The sequence below is a fragment of the Leishmania major genome, chromosome 16 (assembly GCF_000002725.2).
Source record: "Leishmania major strain Friedlin complete genome, chromosome 16".
NCBI classification, from domain to species: domain Eukaryota; phylum Euglenozoa; class Kinetoplastea; order Trypanosomatida; family Trypanosomatidae; genus Leishmania; species Leishmania major.
The window spans coordinates 181,835-200,179 of NC_007257.2; the positions used below are offsets into that span (position 1 = coordinate 181,835).

At 61.9% G+C, this 18,345-nt stretch overlaps 5 protein-coding genes across 5 annotated transcripts; all 5 read right to left on the minus strand.

Moving 5' to 3' along the window:
• Window positions 1-1,549: 1,549 nt before the first annotated feature.
• On the minus strand, window positions 1,550-5,107 carry LMJF_16_0510 (conserved hypothetical protein; the record flags this gene model as incomplete). The annotated part of the gene is made up of 1 exon (XM_001682077.1): window positions 1,550-5,107. One exon carries the CDS (start codon window positions 5,105-5,107, stop codon window positions 1,550-1,552), a length of 3,558 nt encoding a protein of 1,185 aa, XP_001682129.1.
• A 2,597-nt stretch (window positions 5,108-7,704) lies between these two features.
• Window positions 7,705-8,691, minus strand: LMJF_16_0520 (conserved hypothetical protein; the record flags this gene model as incomplete). Its single annotated transcript, XM_001682078.1, has 1 exon — window positions 7,705-8,691. One exon carries the CDS (start codon window positions 8,689-8,691, stop codon window positions 7,705-7,707), a length of 987 nt encoding a protein of 328 aa, XP_001682130.1.
• A 1,452-nt stretch (window positions 8,692-10,143) lies between these two features.
• DHODH (dihydroorotate dehydrogenase) lies at window positions 10,144-11,106 on the minus strand (the record flags this gene model as incomplete). Its single annotated transcript, XM_001682079.1, has 1 exon — window positions 10,144-11,106. One exon carries the CDS (start codon window positions 11,104-11,106, stop codon window positions 10,144-10,146), a length of 963 nt encoding a protein of 320 aa, XP_001682131.1.
• A 1,474-nt stretch (window positions 11,107-12,580) lies between these two features.
• LMJF_16_0540 (putative aspartate carbamoyltransferase) lies at window positions 12,581-13,564 on the minus strand (the record flags this gene model as incomplete). The annotated part of the gene is made up of 1 exon (XM_001682080.1): window positions 12,581-13,564. One exon carries the CDS (start codon window positions 13,562-13,564, stop codon window positions 12,581-12,583), a length of 984 nt encoding a protein of 327 aa, XP_001682132.1.
• Window positions 13,565-16,814: 3,250 nt separating this feature from the next.
• Window positions 16,815-18,188, minus strand: LMJF_16_0550 (putative OMPDCase-OPRTase; the record flags this gene model as incomplete). The annotated part of the gene is made up of 1 exon (XM_001682081.1): window positions 16,815-18,188. One exon carries the CDS (start codon window positions 18,186-18,188, stop codon window positions 16,815-16,817), a length of 1,374 nt encoding a protein of 457 aa, XP_001682133.1.
• Between the last annotated feature and the right edge of the window lie 157 nt (window positions 18,189-18,345).

Consider the following 18,345-nt stretch of genomic DNA (forward strand, 5'->3'; position numbering starts at 1 on the left):
TGTGTGGTGTGTGTGTGTGTGTGTGTGTGTGTGTGTGTGAGAGAGAGAGAGGGGGAGCGATAGGGTGGTGGAGTCGCAGGTGGAGAAGGGCAACAGCGCACGTGCGAAAACAGCAGCAGCAGCCGACACACGTGTGTGTGTGTGTGTGTTAAAGCGCCGTAGGCTTGCCTCCCGCCCCGTGGCTCTCCGCTGCCCAATATCATGCATGTCAGGACTCGTGCTCCCTCCCGCCATGGGGGGTTTCTCTGTCGCCCTGTCACTACGCCGATGACTCGGCGCGCCTGCTTCCCCCGCTTTATGTGTTTCGCTCTTTCCACCATCCGCCGCCTCAAAGCCGGAAAGCAAAACAGAGCGGAGGATAGCGGGCACGCTCACACCCGCCCACGTGCGAAGCGGTAGCGAAGGACTCGTGCGGGGTGCGCCCATGTGCAACTGAGGTGTGCGAAGGTGACTCCCCCCCCCCCTCCTTGCCTTCCCCACGCGTCATCACATGGGGGAGGGAGGTCACCTTCAGAGAGAAAACAGAAAGTAGGAACGCCGCGTGTGAGAAGCGGCGGTGGCGAGACGAGGAAAGGGCCGCTGCAGCACCACCCGGTGATCCGAGTGCCGTGGTCGAACAAAAAAAAAACACACAAAACGGCCAGAGGAACGCGCACAGCGTTGTGCTCACGTGAGTCAGCCGGTGCGAAGCAGCAGCCCACATCGGGTCACCCAAGACGCAAGTTGTGTCATCATACACACACGCACACACATGCACACGCACTCCAGCGCAAACAACGGTTGCCCCATTCCCAGAGCCGCACTAATGTCACCGACGCTAAAATGCGGGGCGTGAAGCACGGGGCTCTCTGCCACGCGTGTGCTATTAAGGGGGGAGGAGCGTGGCGCGTCACATGAGTGTACGGGGAGAGTACCCAAGCGCGAAGCCTAGCGATAAAAGAGGCGGGGTCGCAACTATCCGAAGGCTGCTGCCGCGTGCGCAGGGCCTCGTCCACTTCTGGTTTACACTTTGTTCGCTCATGCAGCACAGTGTTAGTGTGTGCCCGTGCCTTCGTCCTCGTAGCACGGCAAGCAGTGCCGTGCTTCACGAGTGTCCGATCAGCCCGCGGTGATGGTGCCTGCGTCCATCCCCGGTCATCAACGACGGCACTGCAATCGACGGCGACCCTACGCGTTCGTACCGCCTTCATTCTCCCTGGCGCGCGTCTGCCAGTGTGCATGCCTTTTGGGGGCGTTTTAGTATTTACCGTGCTCAGCTTTCAGCTCGCCCCTTCGCAAACAGTCCAGTGCAGAGGCAGCGGACGGGGTGGGGTGGGTGCCGAGCGATCTCCCGCTGCCCGAACGCTGCCGCCCATGTCACCTCATCGGAGACGCGCGCCCGCAAAACGCACCCCGCGCAACGCGTCGTGCAAGAGAAGCTAACCTTCGTCATTACTATCCATTCACCTGTTGCGGGGGATGGCGGCCACATGCGCGCGGCCGGCCTCTCCTCACAACACCCACCCACCCCCGCCCGCTTGCGCCGTGCAACATTTTCTTTTTGTGGTCCTCAGCTGTCGCTGACCTCGCGCAGCGCCTCCATCACACACGAGCCAGCACGTCCGTGCACGTTGTGCTCCGTCAGCAGCAGCTGACATTTTACCTTGGCTGGCACAAAGTCGACGGCACTGCTCGGCGCCCCCGCGGCAGCAGACGCTACGGCCGCACTGCGCCACCAGCGGCGCGCACAGAAGTGCCTCGAGCTCCCAAGGATGGCGCGGCCGCGCTGCGCAAGCAAGTCGATGATCTCCTTCTTCTCCAGCTGCGTCATCACCGTGCGTGGCAAGGAGAAGTGCAGGATTAGGTCCACTTCGGCACATTGGTGCACATCACGAAGCACGCGAGGATCGGTCAGCTGCGCGTCCGTCAGGACCAGCACCTCCGCCTCTAATGCGCGGAACAGCTCCACTCTCTCCGTCACCCGCACCATCGCAGCGTGGGTGTCGTGCTCCTGATCATGGAAAAGACGCTGCAGCTGCGTCACCACCAGCGACTGCTCGCGACGAGCAGAGCAGACGACCACTACACGCGCGCCCTGTCCACCACGGTGGGCCTCGAACGCAGCATCGCCTCTCTGGTGTGTCGCGTGGCAGCCGGTCGACAACATGTGTTCAACAATGGTGGAGAAGAGATGCGCCACCTTGGCAGCGTCGATGTCGCTGCCGGTTATGCGAGGGCGTCCTTCGCTGCCGCCGTTCGGCGGCGAAGCCGTCACCGGTACTTCCACTGGTACGGCGCACACCTGCACGCTCATCATAGCCCATATCGACGCATCGCGCTGATCAAAGTGCACCAGCCGCTCCCCCGCATCGGGTATGATGGTGCTATCGAGGAAGCCGCGCACCTCACTGCCCATGCGATCGGCCGTCACCACGAACTGGCACTCCACATCCAGGGCGTTCACCAACGACAGCCACCACGAGTGGACGAAAGACTCCTTCAGCGGTGGCATGAGCACCCTCTCGAAATTGACGAACAACGCCACACGCACGTGTTCCAACGGTGGCAGGGCGGACGCCTCCCCCTGCACCATTCCGAGCGCCATCCCAAGGGCGTGATACGTGGTGATCAACAGCGGCACGCGCTGGCGCAGAACCTCAGACAGCTCGGCTGTGCTATCCTCGTTAGCTGCTTCTTGCTGCGTTTCTGAGGCCGCCAACGGCTCCTCGACAACAGCAGCGGCAGAGAAGGGGGTTACCGCTGCCTCCATCGGCACAGCAGGCGGCACCACAGAGTCCAGCGCAAGGGAGCGCAGCTCGTCAGCTGCCGGCGGTGCTACACTGTTATCCAGAATCATCGGCAGCACTGCCTCCGCGTTAGTGGGCATCGAAGGAGGCAGCCCTGCACTTCGACAGCCAGCAGAGGAAGTGGACGAGGCGGCTGTGGAAGACGAGGAAGACGACGATGAAACACCGCGCCGGTCCTCGCCGTGACGGTCTCCGCGGTGACGGCTACGGTGGTGGTGACGGCGACTCCGGTGACGGGACGGACGCTCATCGCTGCGGCTGCGGTGGTGGTGACGGCGGCTGCTTCTTCGGTGGCTGCTGTGCGGCTGCGAGTGCCGCTCCTCGCGGTTCACAGGCCGCCTGTCCTTGCCACCTTCACCACCGTAACCCTCATCACTGCGACGGCGGTGGCGTCGGTGGCTGCGATGGCTGCTTGCGGCCCTCTCTCCTCGACTCTCCGTCTCCCCTCCCCGATCGCTGCGGTCGCCGTGCCGGCTGCGATGGCGATGGCGGCCGCTGGAGCGCGGCGAGCGTTCCTCGCGATGACGCACTCGCCTGATCTCGTCGTCTTCGCTCTCGACCTCGTCGCGCTCGCCGCGGTGGCGATGGTGGCGGCGGTGCGTGCGGGAGGACCGCTTCTCGGCACGCTCCTTGTCGACATCGTCATCGCTGACCTCCTCATCGTCCCTGTGCCGCCTCCGTTTCAGTTTTGTATCTCCGCCGTTTGTGCGCTCCCCAACCGAGCCTTGCGCTGTCCCGGCGGCCTCTGCAGGCAGCGACGCATTCATCACGAGGGCCGCCAGCTCCGAAAGAGCCGGCACCGTCGCCTGTGCATGCCGCGGAGCAGACTCGACCTGCGTGGGATCCGCTGGTGGGAGCGCCGGAGCACCGGCGGCACCAGTCGTGTCAGTGATGAAGGGGAGCGACAACGGCGGCCCGATAAAGCGCCGACCGTTAGTGGTCGTGGGGAAAGTGAGCATCACACCACCGTGGCCGAGAGCGTGGCTCGAGTAGGGCCCACTGCCGCCGTCCAGCACCGCCGGTTGCTGCTCAGCCGTCTGCGCCTCCAGCAGTGGGCGGAGCGCGACGCCATCCTTCTGAAACGTGTATGGGGCGAATGCTGAGGGGCCGAAGACAGACCCCAGCCAGTGCGCCGCGGAGAGCACCTCTGGGTAGGACGAGACGACAATGAGCGCGCGAGGAGCCGGTGGCGATGCAGGATCGGAGGCGGCAGGGGGCTCTGCTGGATCTGGGCGAGTGTCTGCCGCATCCCTGGTGTCCTCCATTGCCTCCTCTGGCTTGACCTCTGCCTCGGTGGGAGAGGTGGACGCGGGGCCCTCAGCCGCAGCTGGTGGTTTATCAGCAGCTGCCTCCCCTTCACCCTCCACGGGCGCTGGAGGGGCGTCCGCCTCCTCGGAGGCGCCGGGGTCAGCGCTGCTAGTGAATGCCAAAACGTTGGCGCCAGCAGAGAGCAGCGCCGCCGTGCGCTTGCCGATACCACGCGGGCCACTCAGCAGCACATGGTCGCCAAGGAGTAGCGCCGGGAGTGCGACTTGCTGCAGTCCCCGAAAAAGAAGGCGCTGTGCCAGCGGAGTCGTCGCGGGCTCGTACACCCTGCGCTGCGCATCGACGCAAGATGTGTGCGCCGCAATCGGTGCGCTTGGCTCTGCCGCACCGTTGTCGTTGCCCTCGCCAGCACCCAGCACGCCGCCTTGCAGCTGGCGCTGCTGTGCGCCTCCCACGTAGGGCATGAAAGGACCGTCGGCGCTGGCGGCAGCGGCGTTGCTCTCCATGTAGCTCCTCTCACCACCATCGCGACCCCCTCGTCCTCCCCGTACACCGTCCCGCCATCCACCACCGCCGCCGCCACGCTGCTGACGAGAGCTGCTGTGCGCCGCATCTTGGAAAACGGCGCAGAGACCGGCCTCGACGAGGGGGTGCAGCTGCGCATCACGCACCGTCAACAGCGGTGGCACCAGCATCGACACCGGACGTGAAGCGTTGATGCTGTGCAACGTCAAGAACACGGAGAGGAACTCGCCAGAAAAAAAGTAGTCGAGCAGATACGCCGGCGGCACCCAGGATGTGCGGGTAGTGAGCACAGCATCCTGCCGCGCCTCCGCCTCGTTTGCGTTGCCATCGACGCCTTCACCTTCCTCGTCGCTGTCGGAGAAGTGGCTGAACGGGGACGAAGATGGGTACTGCTTCAGCGCATGACGCTGGGGCACTAGGCCCAGTCGGCCCTTGGCCTCGATGACCAACTCGAGCAGGGACTTCTGCGGTGGCTGTGTGTACACATTGTCCGTGCTGGCACGCGTAAAGTGCGGAAAGGAAAAGTTCATCTGAAACGCGTGAAACAGATCGAAGAGAGGAGAGATCGAAATCCGCGAGCGCGCGCGCGCGCGAGATGCCGTCGCCCTCCAGCCCGTGTCGACGGATGTGTGCCTCAAACCAGTACTCACTGGAAGTGGGTGTGTCGTCGCCAGAGCGCCCCCCCCCACACGCACACACACGCACACACGCACACACGCAAAAGAGCGAGGGGAGCGGGGGAAAACGGAGGGAGAGGGAGGGAGGGAGCGCGCGCGAGCAAAACAAGCGAGCTTCAACACGAAATGAAGAAAGGAGAGTGAAACAACAATAAAAGTGACGGCAGTGAGGGAGGAAGGGGGGCGCGTGTGCCGGGCAACTATGTCGCGGGGTCGCCGCACAAATCCAGGTGGTAGCGAGGCGGCGTGCTGCTGCTGCTGAAGCGCGTAATGACGCAGAGCAGCGAAATACACACACACACAGACACACATGCATACATAGACGTGTACGCGCGTGCACGCAACGAAGGACAGAGAGAGGGAGCGAGCGAGGGAGAGATGGACACGAAGCATGGCGAGGGCAAGAAGAAAACAGAGGAGGTGGCGCATCGCCACACAAGAACAGCGCGCGCGGTGGACGGTTCTCAAAACACCGCACGACAGTGCGGCCGCCGGCAAATGGGGAGCTGTATGACAGTTAACAGAGAGAAGCGAAGAATAGAGAGAGGGGGCTGCCCAGTTGGCCCAACGACGTCCTACCGAGGCTTCACATCGGTTCTTTGGGCGTCCGCGGCTGCAAGCGCAGGTGACCTTTTCACTGTCGCTACCGTTCCTCGGTGGCGACTCACGTCTGTCAGACCGCGCAGAGCGGGCGCATGTGCGTTTCTCGGAAATTTTGTTATGCCGTTGCTTATTTGTTTCGTTTTTCCCTCGGAGTTGCGGTGGCTTTCTGCGGCGGATGCGCCTGTCGTTCGCTCTGCGGCACATCGGTGCCGCCGCCGTCTTCTCACACTGCCAACCCCTCTCCCGCCTCCACCCCCTGCCTTGTTTTGCGCCCCGATTCTACATGGAATGCTGATGCGGTGCATGTGCGCGTCGGTAGGTCAGCAGGCTACACCCACAGCGTGCTGGAAAGAACAACAACAGTGGCATGGGGCATCTGCGATGCCGGAAGGGCAAGCGTGTACGGGAGCGCTGAAAAGACACCCATGGAGAGGCGACCGACGCGTGCATCACATGCGTGCGAAATGGCGTGAGAGAAGAAAGCAGGAAGAGAAGGTTGCACACACAACCACACACACACACACACACACACACACACACACACACACACACTAACATACACTAACAGCGCCCAGACAGATGGACAGTGGGAGAAGAAAGCAACATCGCACAACGGAAGAGAAAAGATCATAGCCGGTGACATTGCGCACTGACATGTGCGAGGGCGACAGAGGTGTGCCCGTTGGTGGAGAACGACGAATTACCTGCGAAGACGAAGGATGGGCGGGGAGGGAAGAAAGGGTAGACACGTCCCGTGTGGCGATGGCTGGGGGGGGGGGGGAGGCGCTGCGAGTACGCAAGAACAACAGCTCGAAACGAGGCGTGGTGGACGGGAGCACCAGAAAAAGAGGCAGAGAGAAGAGAAGCTGGAGAAGGGGGAGGGCTTGCTCCGCGCCTCGGCTGTACACATGCGCACACGCTCGCGCATGCAGGCAGCTTCATGCTACCAGACCCCGACTCTCACCCTCACCCGCCGTCCCCATCCCCCGACCTCTTCGCCGACCGCTCCGACTTCTTCGACTTCCCTCTCTAGCCCTGCACCGCCGCTTGCTCTCTCTCTCTCTCTCTCTGTCCGCACCACACTCGAGAATCTAACAACGCGCCGTGAAAGCCGCCTTCCTACGCCCAATGGGCTTGCGCCATCATTACGATGGGGCATTCTGCTGTCTGCTGCGACTCGAGGACTCCGCTACCCGCAGTCTCTCCCAGTCCATCGCGCTGGTGCGCCCGCCGGCCGGATCCTCTCTCGGCCTCCCTCGGTGAACACTACACGCAGCACCAGTCGCGGCTCCTCTCCCTCTCTCTCTCTCTCTTGCGCTTCGCCGTCGCATCCGCGTGTGCACGCGCCTACACAACGAGAAGAGAGAGAGGTGAACGGAGCAGCGTCGACAAACTCGTCAGTCTGCGAGGTGGTGAGGATACCGAGAGACCGAGAAGTACCGAAACACATCCGGCGGTCGTTGCCCCCCCCCCTGCCGCTCTCGCCGTGTTTAGCGGAGGGCAGGAAGGGGCGCGGGGGAGGGGGGGCAGCGTGCCGAGAGAACGAGGACACGGACAGACAGACGAGTGCACAGCAGAGATGCACACAGAAACTGGAGAAAAGGGAACCAACGGTCCAAAACCGCACACTTGTGCCGGGCATACGCCCGCGTGGGAGTGTTCGAGGGAGGAGGAGAAGGGGCAGCGACTCCGCCAAACACGAAACGAAGACTATTTTTTCCCTATGCGCCATCAGCACCACCTTCATCACCAGCTGGCTCTCCTCAAGGACATGGGCGGAAGAAACGCAGCAGTCCAGCGGAGTCGGCGCATGTCTGCCGCGCCCTACCACAGGGCCGTCTCCTCCCTTACTCAGGGGAACGCTGCAAGTTCGGGTGCGTGTCCGGGGAGCGGATCAGCATGCCGTCGTCCAACGGGGTCTGGTGTCGATGGCTAATAAGCTTGAGGATTTCGTCGCTGATTTTCTCCAGCGAGTCGGTACCGACGTGGACTTCACCGCGCTCTGGGCACTCGATCATTTCAAAGAGAAGCGGTGAGTTGTCGAACGGGCCATCGTTGAAGGTGACGGCCTTCAGGATTTCCATCGTGGCCGCGTTGTACGGCACCTTCATCATATTCATGTCATCTAAGATCTTCAGCGCCATGCGGTGCGCATGTGCATGCTGCTCGCCGCCGATGCGGAGGATATTCGCGAGGTCGTTGCAGATGGCCGTGTCGAAGGCATCCTTGACGGCGGTGCTCACGAGGTCATCGCACTTCTGCATGTAAGCCTTCACCATTGCCTGCTCCTCCTGTTGTTGGTCGAGATAGCTCTGCTTGAAGGCCGATAAGCCGCGCTTCAGCACGTCCTTGATGTGGAAACTCGTGAGCTCGTGATGCTTGTACTCCTTGTGCTTCATTCGGATGGGGTACATCGTCTCCTCGTAGAAAGTGATGAGCGACTTCACATCCTTCCAGTTTGTCTCGCGGAACTTCTTGAGGGCGCCAGGGATGGGCTGCAGCTTGCTCGGGTCCTCCAAGAACCTGCTCGCCACCCGCTGCTCGATACTGGTGTAGTCCACCTCGTCCGTGATCGTGGCAATGAGGGGGGCAAACCGGGTGCGGGCAAGGTCCATCTCCGTGAAGGCCACCAGCCGCGGGTTGCACACCTTCTCCAGAATAGCGGCAGGCACCTTGTTCACCGCCGCCACCTCCTCCTTGGACACAGCGCTGCCCAGCTTCTTGGCCGTGGTAGTCGGCGCCGAGTTCTGCAGCACGGCAATGCTGTGCGCGGTGCGTGTGGTCTGGATAGCCGTCACGCACGCGGCGGTGCTGCAGGCATGACGTCGCAGCATGATTGCTGTGAGTGGGGAGCGTGCGTGTAAGAAGAGGCTGGAAGCACGGCAGCGGCTCAAATCGTGAAACAGCACCACCACCACAAGGTCTCTCGCAGAAATGAAGATGAGGGGCTGCAAGTAATGGCCGCGCGCGTCTGTACCCCTCCCCCTCTCTGCAATGTATGCTTACTCTGTGTGCGTGCGTGCGCGAAGGCTTTGAACGTCGAACTCCCACTCCAGCAGCGCGTAGCGCTCCGTGATGTGCCGCAGTGACAGGACGAAAGAAAAAGCGACCGAAGAGACCGACACGGTAAGAGATGCGCAGAAGATGTGCAAGCGCCGTCAGAGTTGGTGGTGATCGCCGGAGATGGGAAGAGTTGTGAAGCGGTGGTGCGGGGCACAGCGCCAATGAAAGGGGCTTACTGGTGTGCTGAGAGACAAAATGGAGAGAGAAGGACGTGCGTAGCTGAGAAGGGCTGAGAGAAAGGGGGGGTGAAGGGTTAACGTCACGTGTGCACACACGCATGGGCAGGTGTGCACACGTGCACGCCACGCCAAGCCGAAAACGAAAGAGAGTGGCACGCGGTTACGGATGCGGGTACCACGTGTGTGTGTGTGTGTCGCCTGTGCAGGAGGGGTTCGTGTTTTGAGCGCGGATGATGCCTTCTGTTTCGTCCATGCAAGAGAGGGAGACAACATACATGGGGGAGGGAGGCAGACGACGCTCGCACGCATGCGCACACACGCGAGTCGCACCCCGCTCCGCAGCGTACGTGGATCGCACGCTCGCCTGCACCGCATCCCGCCTTTTCGCTTATGTTTACCGCCTCTTTGGCGCTGATCGACTTTTACTCGCGTTTGTTACTCAGGGCGAGCCCGTCACGGTGTGTCGTGCACCGGGCGAGGCCAAACACCACACCCTACACCGCCACCTCTGACGCACACGCACGCACCTCCGGCCATTCCTGCCACAGGCCCCCATCATCTGGTGCGAAGCAGCCGTAGGCGCGCGCCAAATGAGATGCCGGGTCTTAGTAGTCAGAGCAAGAGCAGGATATGCGGCGAAGCTCAAAACATTCGAGCGCAAGACCGATCCCCACTTCTCTCGCCCTCTCCCACAGCCGAAGCAGTGCCGCTGCTTCGGTATCGTTGTTCGTCGATGCGGTTGTCGATGCTGCGAGATGCCCTACCTCGCTCCACATATCCCGTTCACGCGCGTCTGTATCGAGCGCATGAGCTGGAAGCTGAAGTGGGCTGTGCAAGCAGGCAGCAAAGGCGGTACACAGGGAGAAGGGGCGGGAGAGGAGGAAGAGGAGAAGAAGACACCACGACAGATGGAGTGCCCGCGTCGCACATGTGCACGCCACCGGAGCTTGTGGTGTCTACCTCCGCCCCCCCCCCGCCGCCGCTCGCGTGTGCGCATGTGAAAGGGTTACACTGCTGTTTTTCAGTGCTTCCTGTTGCTCTCCCTTAGCGCGTGCTCTCGGCCGTTCCATCCAGTGTCCTGACCTTGCCGCGGAACTCGTCCAGCGTCTGGTAGCGCTTCTTCGCCATCACGCCCAGCAGCTCCGACGTGAGCCGCTCGAAGATGGAGGGTCCCTCCTCCTGCAGAGCCGTGCCGACCTGCACCATGGAGGCGCCAGCGAGCACGTGCAGGAAGGCGTCTTCACCGGTGTACACGCCACCGCAGCCAAAGATGAGCTTGCCCGGGCAACGGCGGTAGAACGCGTTGATGTTCGCCAGCGCCGTGGGGAGGACGTAGCGACCACCGAGGCCGCCAAAGCCCTGCTTCGGCTTGATCACCACGGACTCCGTCTCCGCGTCGATCACGAGGCCGTTACCGATGCTGTTGATGCAGGTAATGAACTGCACCTTCGGGAACTCGTTGAGGATCTCGGCGGCGGCATCAAAGTGGGCAAAGTCGAAGTACGGCGGCATCTTCACACCAAACGAGTGCGGGTAAACCTCAGAGACCGCCGTCAAGCACTGCCGCATCGCGTCGAAGTCGTAGGCCACCTGCGGCTTGCCAGGAACGTTGGGGCAGGAGAGATTCAGCTCCAGGATGACGCCCTTCTCTGTCGCCACGGCGGCAAGGCGCTTGCACATCTCAACATTCTCCCTCATTGACAAGCCGGACATGGAGAGAAAGAGCGGCTTCTTGCCGTAGTCGTGCTGCTCCGCGGCGTAGGCCAGATAGAAGTCGAACCCGTTGTTTGGCAGGCCCATCGAGTTGATGCTGCCAAGTGGCAGGGCCTGGTAGCGCGGAGTCGGATTGCCCTCGCGGAGAGCGGGGGTGCAACTCTTCGAGACCAGAGAGCCACTCGCCGACTCGGTCATGGCCACCAGCTCTTCCGTCGTGGTGCACATCACGCCAGCCGCGTTCATGAACGGGTTGGCAAACGTGTTGTTGAGAAGATTCACCTGAAGGCTCATGGCTGCAGCAGCGGACACGGCAGGAGCGTCGCAACAAAGGAAGAGTGGGATGCAACACGCGGCAGGTGCGTGTGGATGCTCTTCGCACGGGCCGCGCACGTTGAAGGAAAGGCGTGTGTGTGTGTGTGTGTGTGTGTGTGTGTGTGTGTGTGTGTGTGTGTGTGTGTGTGTGTGTGTGTGGATGGCTGATCGACCTCGACCTCTTGGTGTGGTAAAGCCTTGCGAAGGGTGATGGAGTGGTCGGTGGTAGGTTTGGGCGGCAGCAGTGGTGGAGCGAGGAGAAGAGACACACGTGAAAGTCCAGCGGAGAACGGAAGAGGGCGGAGCGCGCATTGAAGAATCATGCGCCGTCGTGGCCGTCACCGATAGTCTGCTCGACTTGTCGTGATGATGGACAGCGTAGAAGCACCCCGACGCCTTTGGGGGGGGGAGAGACGCCCGGGCTGGTCGAGGAACGACGGACGCGCGCCAGGGCTGCGCTCGACACCCGGGGCCCTCACGCTCTCTAGGCCTGATATCGCCGAGCCGCTGCCCAAGCCCTTTCATACGCTGCGGCAACAACAACACCAGGAGAGCGCGACGGACGCGCGCCAGCTCAGCAGATCGTGCGCGACTACGCGTGCCCACATGTGTGAGTCTTCGCGTTTCGACAGTGCCAACTGGGCCATCACAACGGTAACGTAGCGACAAGACAAGCCCGCTGCGTCGGTGATCGGCGCCACAAGAGAGAGCGAGAGCGAGAGAGAGAGAGAGAGAGATGAAGTTGCAAGCCGGCATGCGCGCAGGCATTGCTATCGCTCCGTTGCGCTCGCTCGCTCTTTCGCTTGTTCCGTTTTTATGATGTTATGGTCGCTGTGTGAGCTGCGATTTACTTTGCGTGAGAGAGAATAGATGCGTGTGTGCGTGCGCCTGCCAATGTCCTGTGGAGGGGTGCAACCCTTCTCGCGTGCAACGATGTCTGTCGCATCACCGAACACGTACGGGAACACCGAGACACACAGCAGCGCTGTGTTGCGCACGTCCATAGGGGAAATTTCTCTGTCTCTCTCCTATGCCACCATGTTTGTGGGAGTGTCTGTGTGTGTGTGTGCGTGTGTGTGTGTGTGGGGGGGGGGGGGGGGGCACGCACCGGCATCACTGTCACCATCATCACCCGTTCAGGAGGAGGGGGCAGCTTCGATGCCAAGAGGACGAGCCCCAAAGACAAAACCGCGGTGTTGACAGACGCCATCAACTTGGCTTCTGCCCCAGCCTGTGAAGTCCGTCTATCTATCCTCCTCTTTCGGAGGGTGGCACCGTGGTTCCCTGCGGCTTGCACGCGTGAGTGCGTGGGGGAGGGGGGTCGCTGCTAATCGGTGTATGAAGTCCATGTTGGGTAACAGTCCATCTGCATGAACTCCAGCGCTTCGAATAGCAGCTGCCCCTCCCCCCTCCGAGAGAGATGGTAGGAACACCGCCCCTCCCCTCCGGCAACTCAAGAAAGCACGCTGAAGAGGATAGCCATGCGCATGAAGAGGCCGTAGCGCATCTGTCGGAAATACGCCGCACGCGGGTCGTCGTCAATGTCGGTGCTGAGCTCATCCACGCGAGGCAGCGGGTGCATGACAACCATCTTCGCCTTCGCGTGTGCCAGGCGAGCCTTGTCGATCAGCAGGCTCGCTTTAGAAGCCTCAAAGGCGGTCAGGGCGTCGGCGTCACCGGCAGCGGAGGCAACAAAGCGCTCCTTCTGCAGGCGCGTCGCGTAGAGCACGTCGCAGTCGGCCACAATCTCAGGAGTGAGGCCGGACGCCTGCTGAATCGCGATCCCGCGCTTCACCACGTCCGTCGCGACATGCTCCAGCACCTCCGCCGGCATCTCCAGCCCCGCGGGGGCGATGAGGTACACCTTCCTCAGCGCGAAGTTGTGCGCCAGCAGCTTCAGCAGCGAATGCACCGTGCGGCCCTTCTTGAGGTCCCCGATCAACGCGATCGCAATGCCGTCCACGGCGCCGAGCTCGGCGTGAATCGTGAGGATGTCGAGCAACGCCTGAGTCGGGTGCTCACCAGCGCCGTTGCCGGCGTTCATGATCGGGTGCGTTGCCACACTCATCGCCTGCTCCAGCGCTTCCTCCTTAGCGTGGCGGAGCACGAGCACGTCACTGTACGAGTCCAGCGTGCGAATGGTGTCCTGCAGCGTTTCACCCTTGTTCACAGACGACGTCTCCACCTTGAAGTTCACGACGCTGCCGCCCAGCCGCATCATGGCCGCGCAAAAACTCGACAGCGTGCGAGAGCTGTCCTCGAAGAACAGCGGCGTCATGACGCGGCCGCGCAGGGTGTCGATCGTTTTCCCTGCCTCGATGTGTGTCTTCATATCGAGTGCGAGCTGGATGAGGGCGTCGATGTCAGCGCGCGAGAACTGCGCAGCGGAGGCCACACTCTGGCCCTTGAGGGAGGCGACCGGGTTGAAGGTGGGCATGATCGTGCCTACGTGAGAGAAGAAACAAGACGGCGTTCTGCGTCTGTCTCGCTACACGGTCGAAGGGTGCTCGCTCAACGGTCGCCGGATGATGAGTGCGTATGTGTATAGATGTGTGCATACACGGTGTGTACTCTCGCTCGACTGCGGTTGCGGTTCGCGCTGAAGCAGAGGAGACTCACGGGCCAGAGAACAGAGAGGGAGGGAAGAGGCATGGAGACGCTCCGTGTGCATGCGCAGTGGCAAGTTCGTGCATGAGTCATCAGAGAGGAGATGAGGGGAGCCGATGAAGCGCCAGCCGAGCAAAAACAGGTTGCGCGGCGTCACGAACAGCCTGCACAGCAGCGACACGAACGCACCTCCGAACTTCACTGCAATGATGATGTACGCGCCGAGAAGCGGTGCAACATTGACGTTCGACACCAGCTTCGATGCAACGATGGACACGGCGCTGAAGCCGGTGAACCGGAACGTGGGTGTCCGCATCACACAGCCACTAGCAGGCGGTGCCGCCAGCGGTGGAAGCTGCACTCGCTCCGGCTCAGCGCACCGACTACGCCCTTCTTGCACCTCACCCTCATCCCCGCGCTCAACACGCCCAGGAAGACCAGCAGCAAGGGCAGGAGTGCTTCCATGACCGCCAGTCCCCGCACGCGGCCAGAGATGTGCCGATCACGCCTTTAGTTGCACTGGTGCATCTCACCAGCACAGAGTACCACGAGTGCAGCCATGAAGCGCCTCCCCGCCCCCCACCCCTCCCAGCGTGTTTGCCACCCGGAGCACGGGGATCATCTTTCCCCTGTGCGACGGGTTCGCTTTCTCGCGCACGTGCAGCGGGCACGCCACTGCCACACGACCAACAAGCAGTCCAAGCGCAAAAACGACTCGATATCAGCATCCAGAAGTCGTCCCACACATGTGGCCGCGTGGCCCATGATGTACGCAGCACAGTGCAGGAGATCCCCGCACAGGAGGAAAGTCAGTCGCGTCACAACCTCCGGCCACGATCGGGTCGTCATGACAGCGCGCCGACCATGTTGTCCACGATCATCGAGCCAGCGAAGATGCCCAGCGGCGAGGTGGAATGGCCGTACGGGTTCTGGCACGCCGCGGCGCCGCAAGGTCACGAGTGCCGCGCATCCAGCAAGCGGCACTGCCTCGCACGCCGTCCGCGCCGTGTACGCCCCACAGTTTGGCCCCGGAGTAGTGTACAACTGCGAGTAGAGCCGTGTCGCAGTGGTGCCCTGACTGGAGGGACGCCACCCGATCATCGGCACCACGTTCACCTCGCGACTCTCGCGATTAGCGAGCGCCAGTAGAGATGCCTGTGACGGCTTGGACGAGATCGGCACAGACACCTGCGTGTTCAGCAAGAGCTTGTCCGCGCGTAGAAGCGTTACCTGCTGCTGCAGGCCCCGAAGCGCCGTCGCTGCGGCAGCACACATGGCTGTCGGGCTTGCACTCGGGGTAACTCTGCAGGCCGTCATTACGCCGCAGAGGCGGGGGTGCCGGTAGCGCGTGGCATCAGCTGCTTTCACGCCACACGTGGGGCAGTGATGCACAAGATAGAGGCCGACTGGGTGTTGCCGCGTAGTGCTGCCCGCTGTGGAGAGCGGGGGAGGCACAGCCGCTGTTCTGAGCAGGCCGCAATTCTGGGGGGCGCTTCCAGGCGCCCTATGCACGGCTCATCCTGATATCCGTGCAGCGTTGCCTCATAGACCTTCGAGGTGAAGGTCGGTCGAGCCGGTGCCCGTCGCTGCCGCACCACGGGGGAGGCCTGTGACAGGCACGCGACGACGGAGCATGCGGAAAGGAAGAGAAGGAAAGGGGATGGAGGGCGACGGAGAGGCAGCAGTGGCAGCGAGCAAGTGAACGATGAGCTAATGTGATCCTAGCCTACGCAAGATAGAAGGTGAACATTGCGTACGCAGGTGTGTGCGCAGGGCGTGGGCGTGCGTCGCTGTGCAGGACGCAAGCACTCCCCCGGGCGAGGGGGGGGGGCATTGTCGCATCGAGAGACCTGAGAACGAGAGCATGAGGAGCCATAGCAGGACAGGCGAGGGAGAGCTTACCGAAAAACGCGCTACACGAACGACTGGTGTTTGGGGGAATAGCAGAGAGAGAGGGGGGAGACATAAACCCACGCCCTCTGTGTGTGTGTGTGTGTGTGTGCCGGTGTGCGCGTGAGAGGAGGGTGTGCGATATATATACATATATATGTATAGAGAGAGAGAGAGAAAGCAGCAATGCAGGCCAAAGTGGTGAGCTCAACCAAAAGAGGGGCGTCTGAGCAGTGCGTCACGTCGATAGCGTGAGAGCGGAGAGGCGAGAAAAAGCTTCCGTGTGTGTTTGGGGGGGGGATTCGGGAGTAGGCGAGTGCAGGCACAGCCGCACAAGCACGCAGACACATGCATAGGGACTGACAGCTGCAGCACCGGCCGTCAGTCTTCCCTCTTTCACCACCCAACTACCCCTCCTCCTTCATAGCCAGTGTTGTCGCACTGTAACGGAGACCCTTCACTCCCATCGCCTTTTCGCTGAAAAGATTCACCGCCACCGCTGTCCTACCTGTGTCGCCTTAATTTCTCTCACTCCCGAGAACATCTCGTGTACACGAGCATGCTTGCGTGCATGGCACACACGCACACTACACGTGCACTTCAATAGTTGCTTTACGTCGTCCTTTTTATGAGATAACTAACAAAAAAACGGGTGCGCCCTCTTCCGCACTAGCCCCCGTTGTGCTACGCATGCGCACGCGCACGCTTCAAGTGCACAGAGAGAGAGAGAGAGCGGGAGAGAGATACGGAGGAGAACAGAGAACACTAATAAGACAAGAGCGAGTGTGGGCGTGTGAGGTGCAGTTGTTTTCGTGGATATACACAGCTAGGCGTGTGTACCGTGCGGTTGCGAGATGACTTCCATTACATCATTGACTATGCGCGCATCTATGCACAGACGGGGACATATACGACCCGCCCATCATCATGGGTGCGCGAGCTCGCGCTTCGCCCGCGTCCATTTTCAGGCGCACACACACACACACACATGCACACACACACACACACATACACACACACACGCCGTCTCGTTTCGCCGTACGCGTTCTTTGCGCCGGTCGCATACATACCACTGGCACGCTCGCATCCACTTTCCCCTTCGCAGCTCCTCGCGTGTTCGTGTGTGTGTGTGCGTGTGCAGGGGAAGGGGGGAGGGGGGGGGGGGGGTAGTGCGTTACTTATAGGTGTGTTTATAGCTTGCTCTGCTTCCACTGACCGAGGAAGGCGCGTACGTCCGCCTCCTGCTGGGAAGTGATAGCGTTGCTCTTGCGCCAGAGCGGCAGCAGCTGGTGAAGCCCCACCACGGCCTCAAAGTCGTAGCCGAGCTTGCTCAAGAAGGCTTTGGCACCCATATCGCGGTCCACCAGCACCACTATCGACACCACCTCGAGCCCAGCAGACCTAAGCTTCTCAATCGCCTCGACCTTGGTCTCACCGGTGGACACGAGGTCGTCGATGATGACAACGCGGTCGCCCTTCTTGTACTCGCCCTCGATGGCCGCCTTGGTGCCGTAGATCTTCGCCTCCCGGCGTGGGTAGATGAGCGGAACGTTCATCTCGTTGGAGATGGCGCTAGCAATGGGCAGCGCGGCGTACGGCAGGCCGGCGATACGGTCGAACTTGTAATGACGCAGCACCTTCGCGTATTCGCGAGCCACGAGCCGCATGATGGCTGGGTAAGTGACGAGGCGGCGCAGGTCGATGTAGATCGGCGAGGACTTGCCTGACTTGAGCGTGAAATTGCCGAAGCGCACGCAATGTGAGTCCACGAGTGCCTTCGCCAGCTCGACGGAGGCGCCCTTGGCGAAGCGGATCGCGTTGATCTCCTCGCACAGCTCCTTCGCGGCGGCGCGTGGGTCAGCCGCGCGGGCGAGGCCGCGCGACACGTTGATGAGCATGCCGCTGCCATCGGCGCGGAGACCCGCATCGAGGCTTGCCTTGAGGCTGCCGCCCTGGGCACCAATGCCTGGCACCAGAAACCACAGCGTCGGCGCACGCGCGCGCACGCGAGCCAGCGCGACCGGGTCCGTCGCCCCAACGACCAGGCCAACGTTGCCGTTCACGTTCCACGGGCCCTCGGCGCGCTCGGCAACGGCCTCGTACAGGTACTTGTCACCTACGCGCAGGCACTGCAAGTCGTCGCTGCCCTTGTTCGACGTCTTGCACAGCACAAACACGGCCTTGTCGGGGTAGCCCATGAACGGCTGAAGGCTGTCAGAACCCATGTAAGGCGAGGCAGTGATAGCGTGCGCGTTCAGGTGCTTGAAGGCGGAGGTGGCGTACGCGTCGGCGGTGTCAGCGATGTCACCGCGCTTCGCATCCAGCACCACGGGGATGCCAGCGGGAACGGCACGAATCACTTCCGACAGCGCAGCCCAGCCCTCGGCGCCGAAGAACTCGAAGAAGGCCGCATTCGGCTTGTAGGCAGCGGCGTACTCGTGCGTCTGCTCAATCAAGCGCTTGCACTCCTCCGCCGCCGCCGTTGCCGTCTTGGCGCGGGGATCGAGTCCGACGCAGAGCAGCGAGCGCTTGGCGCGGGCGTTAAGGAGATCAAAGAAGGACATGCGATAAGAAGATGTGGTGGTGTCCGAGTGGGGGAGCGAGAGGAAGACAGTAGGTTCCTGTGTGCGTGAGACGGCGCAGAGGAGGAGGAGGATAAGGTGCGATGCGGAGGAGTGGAGGATACCTTCGGTGCCTTTTAGTTCGCAGCAGGCGCGGCAG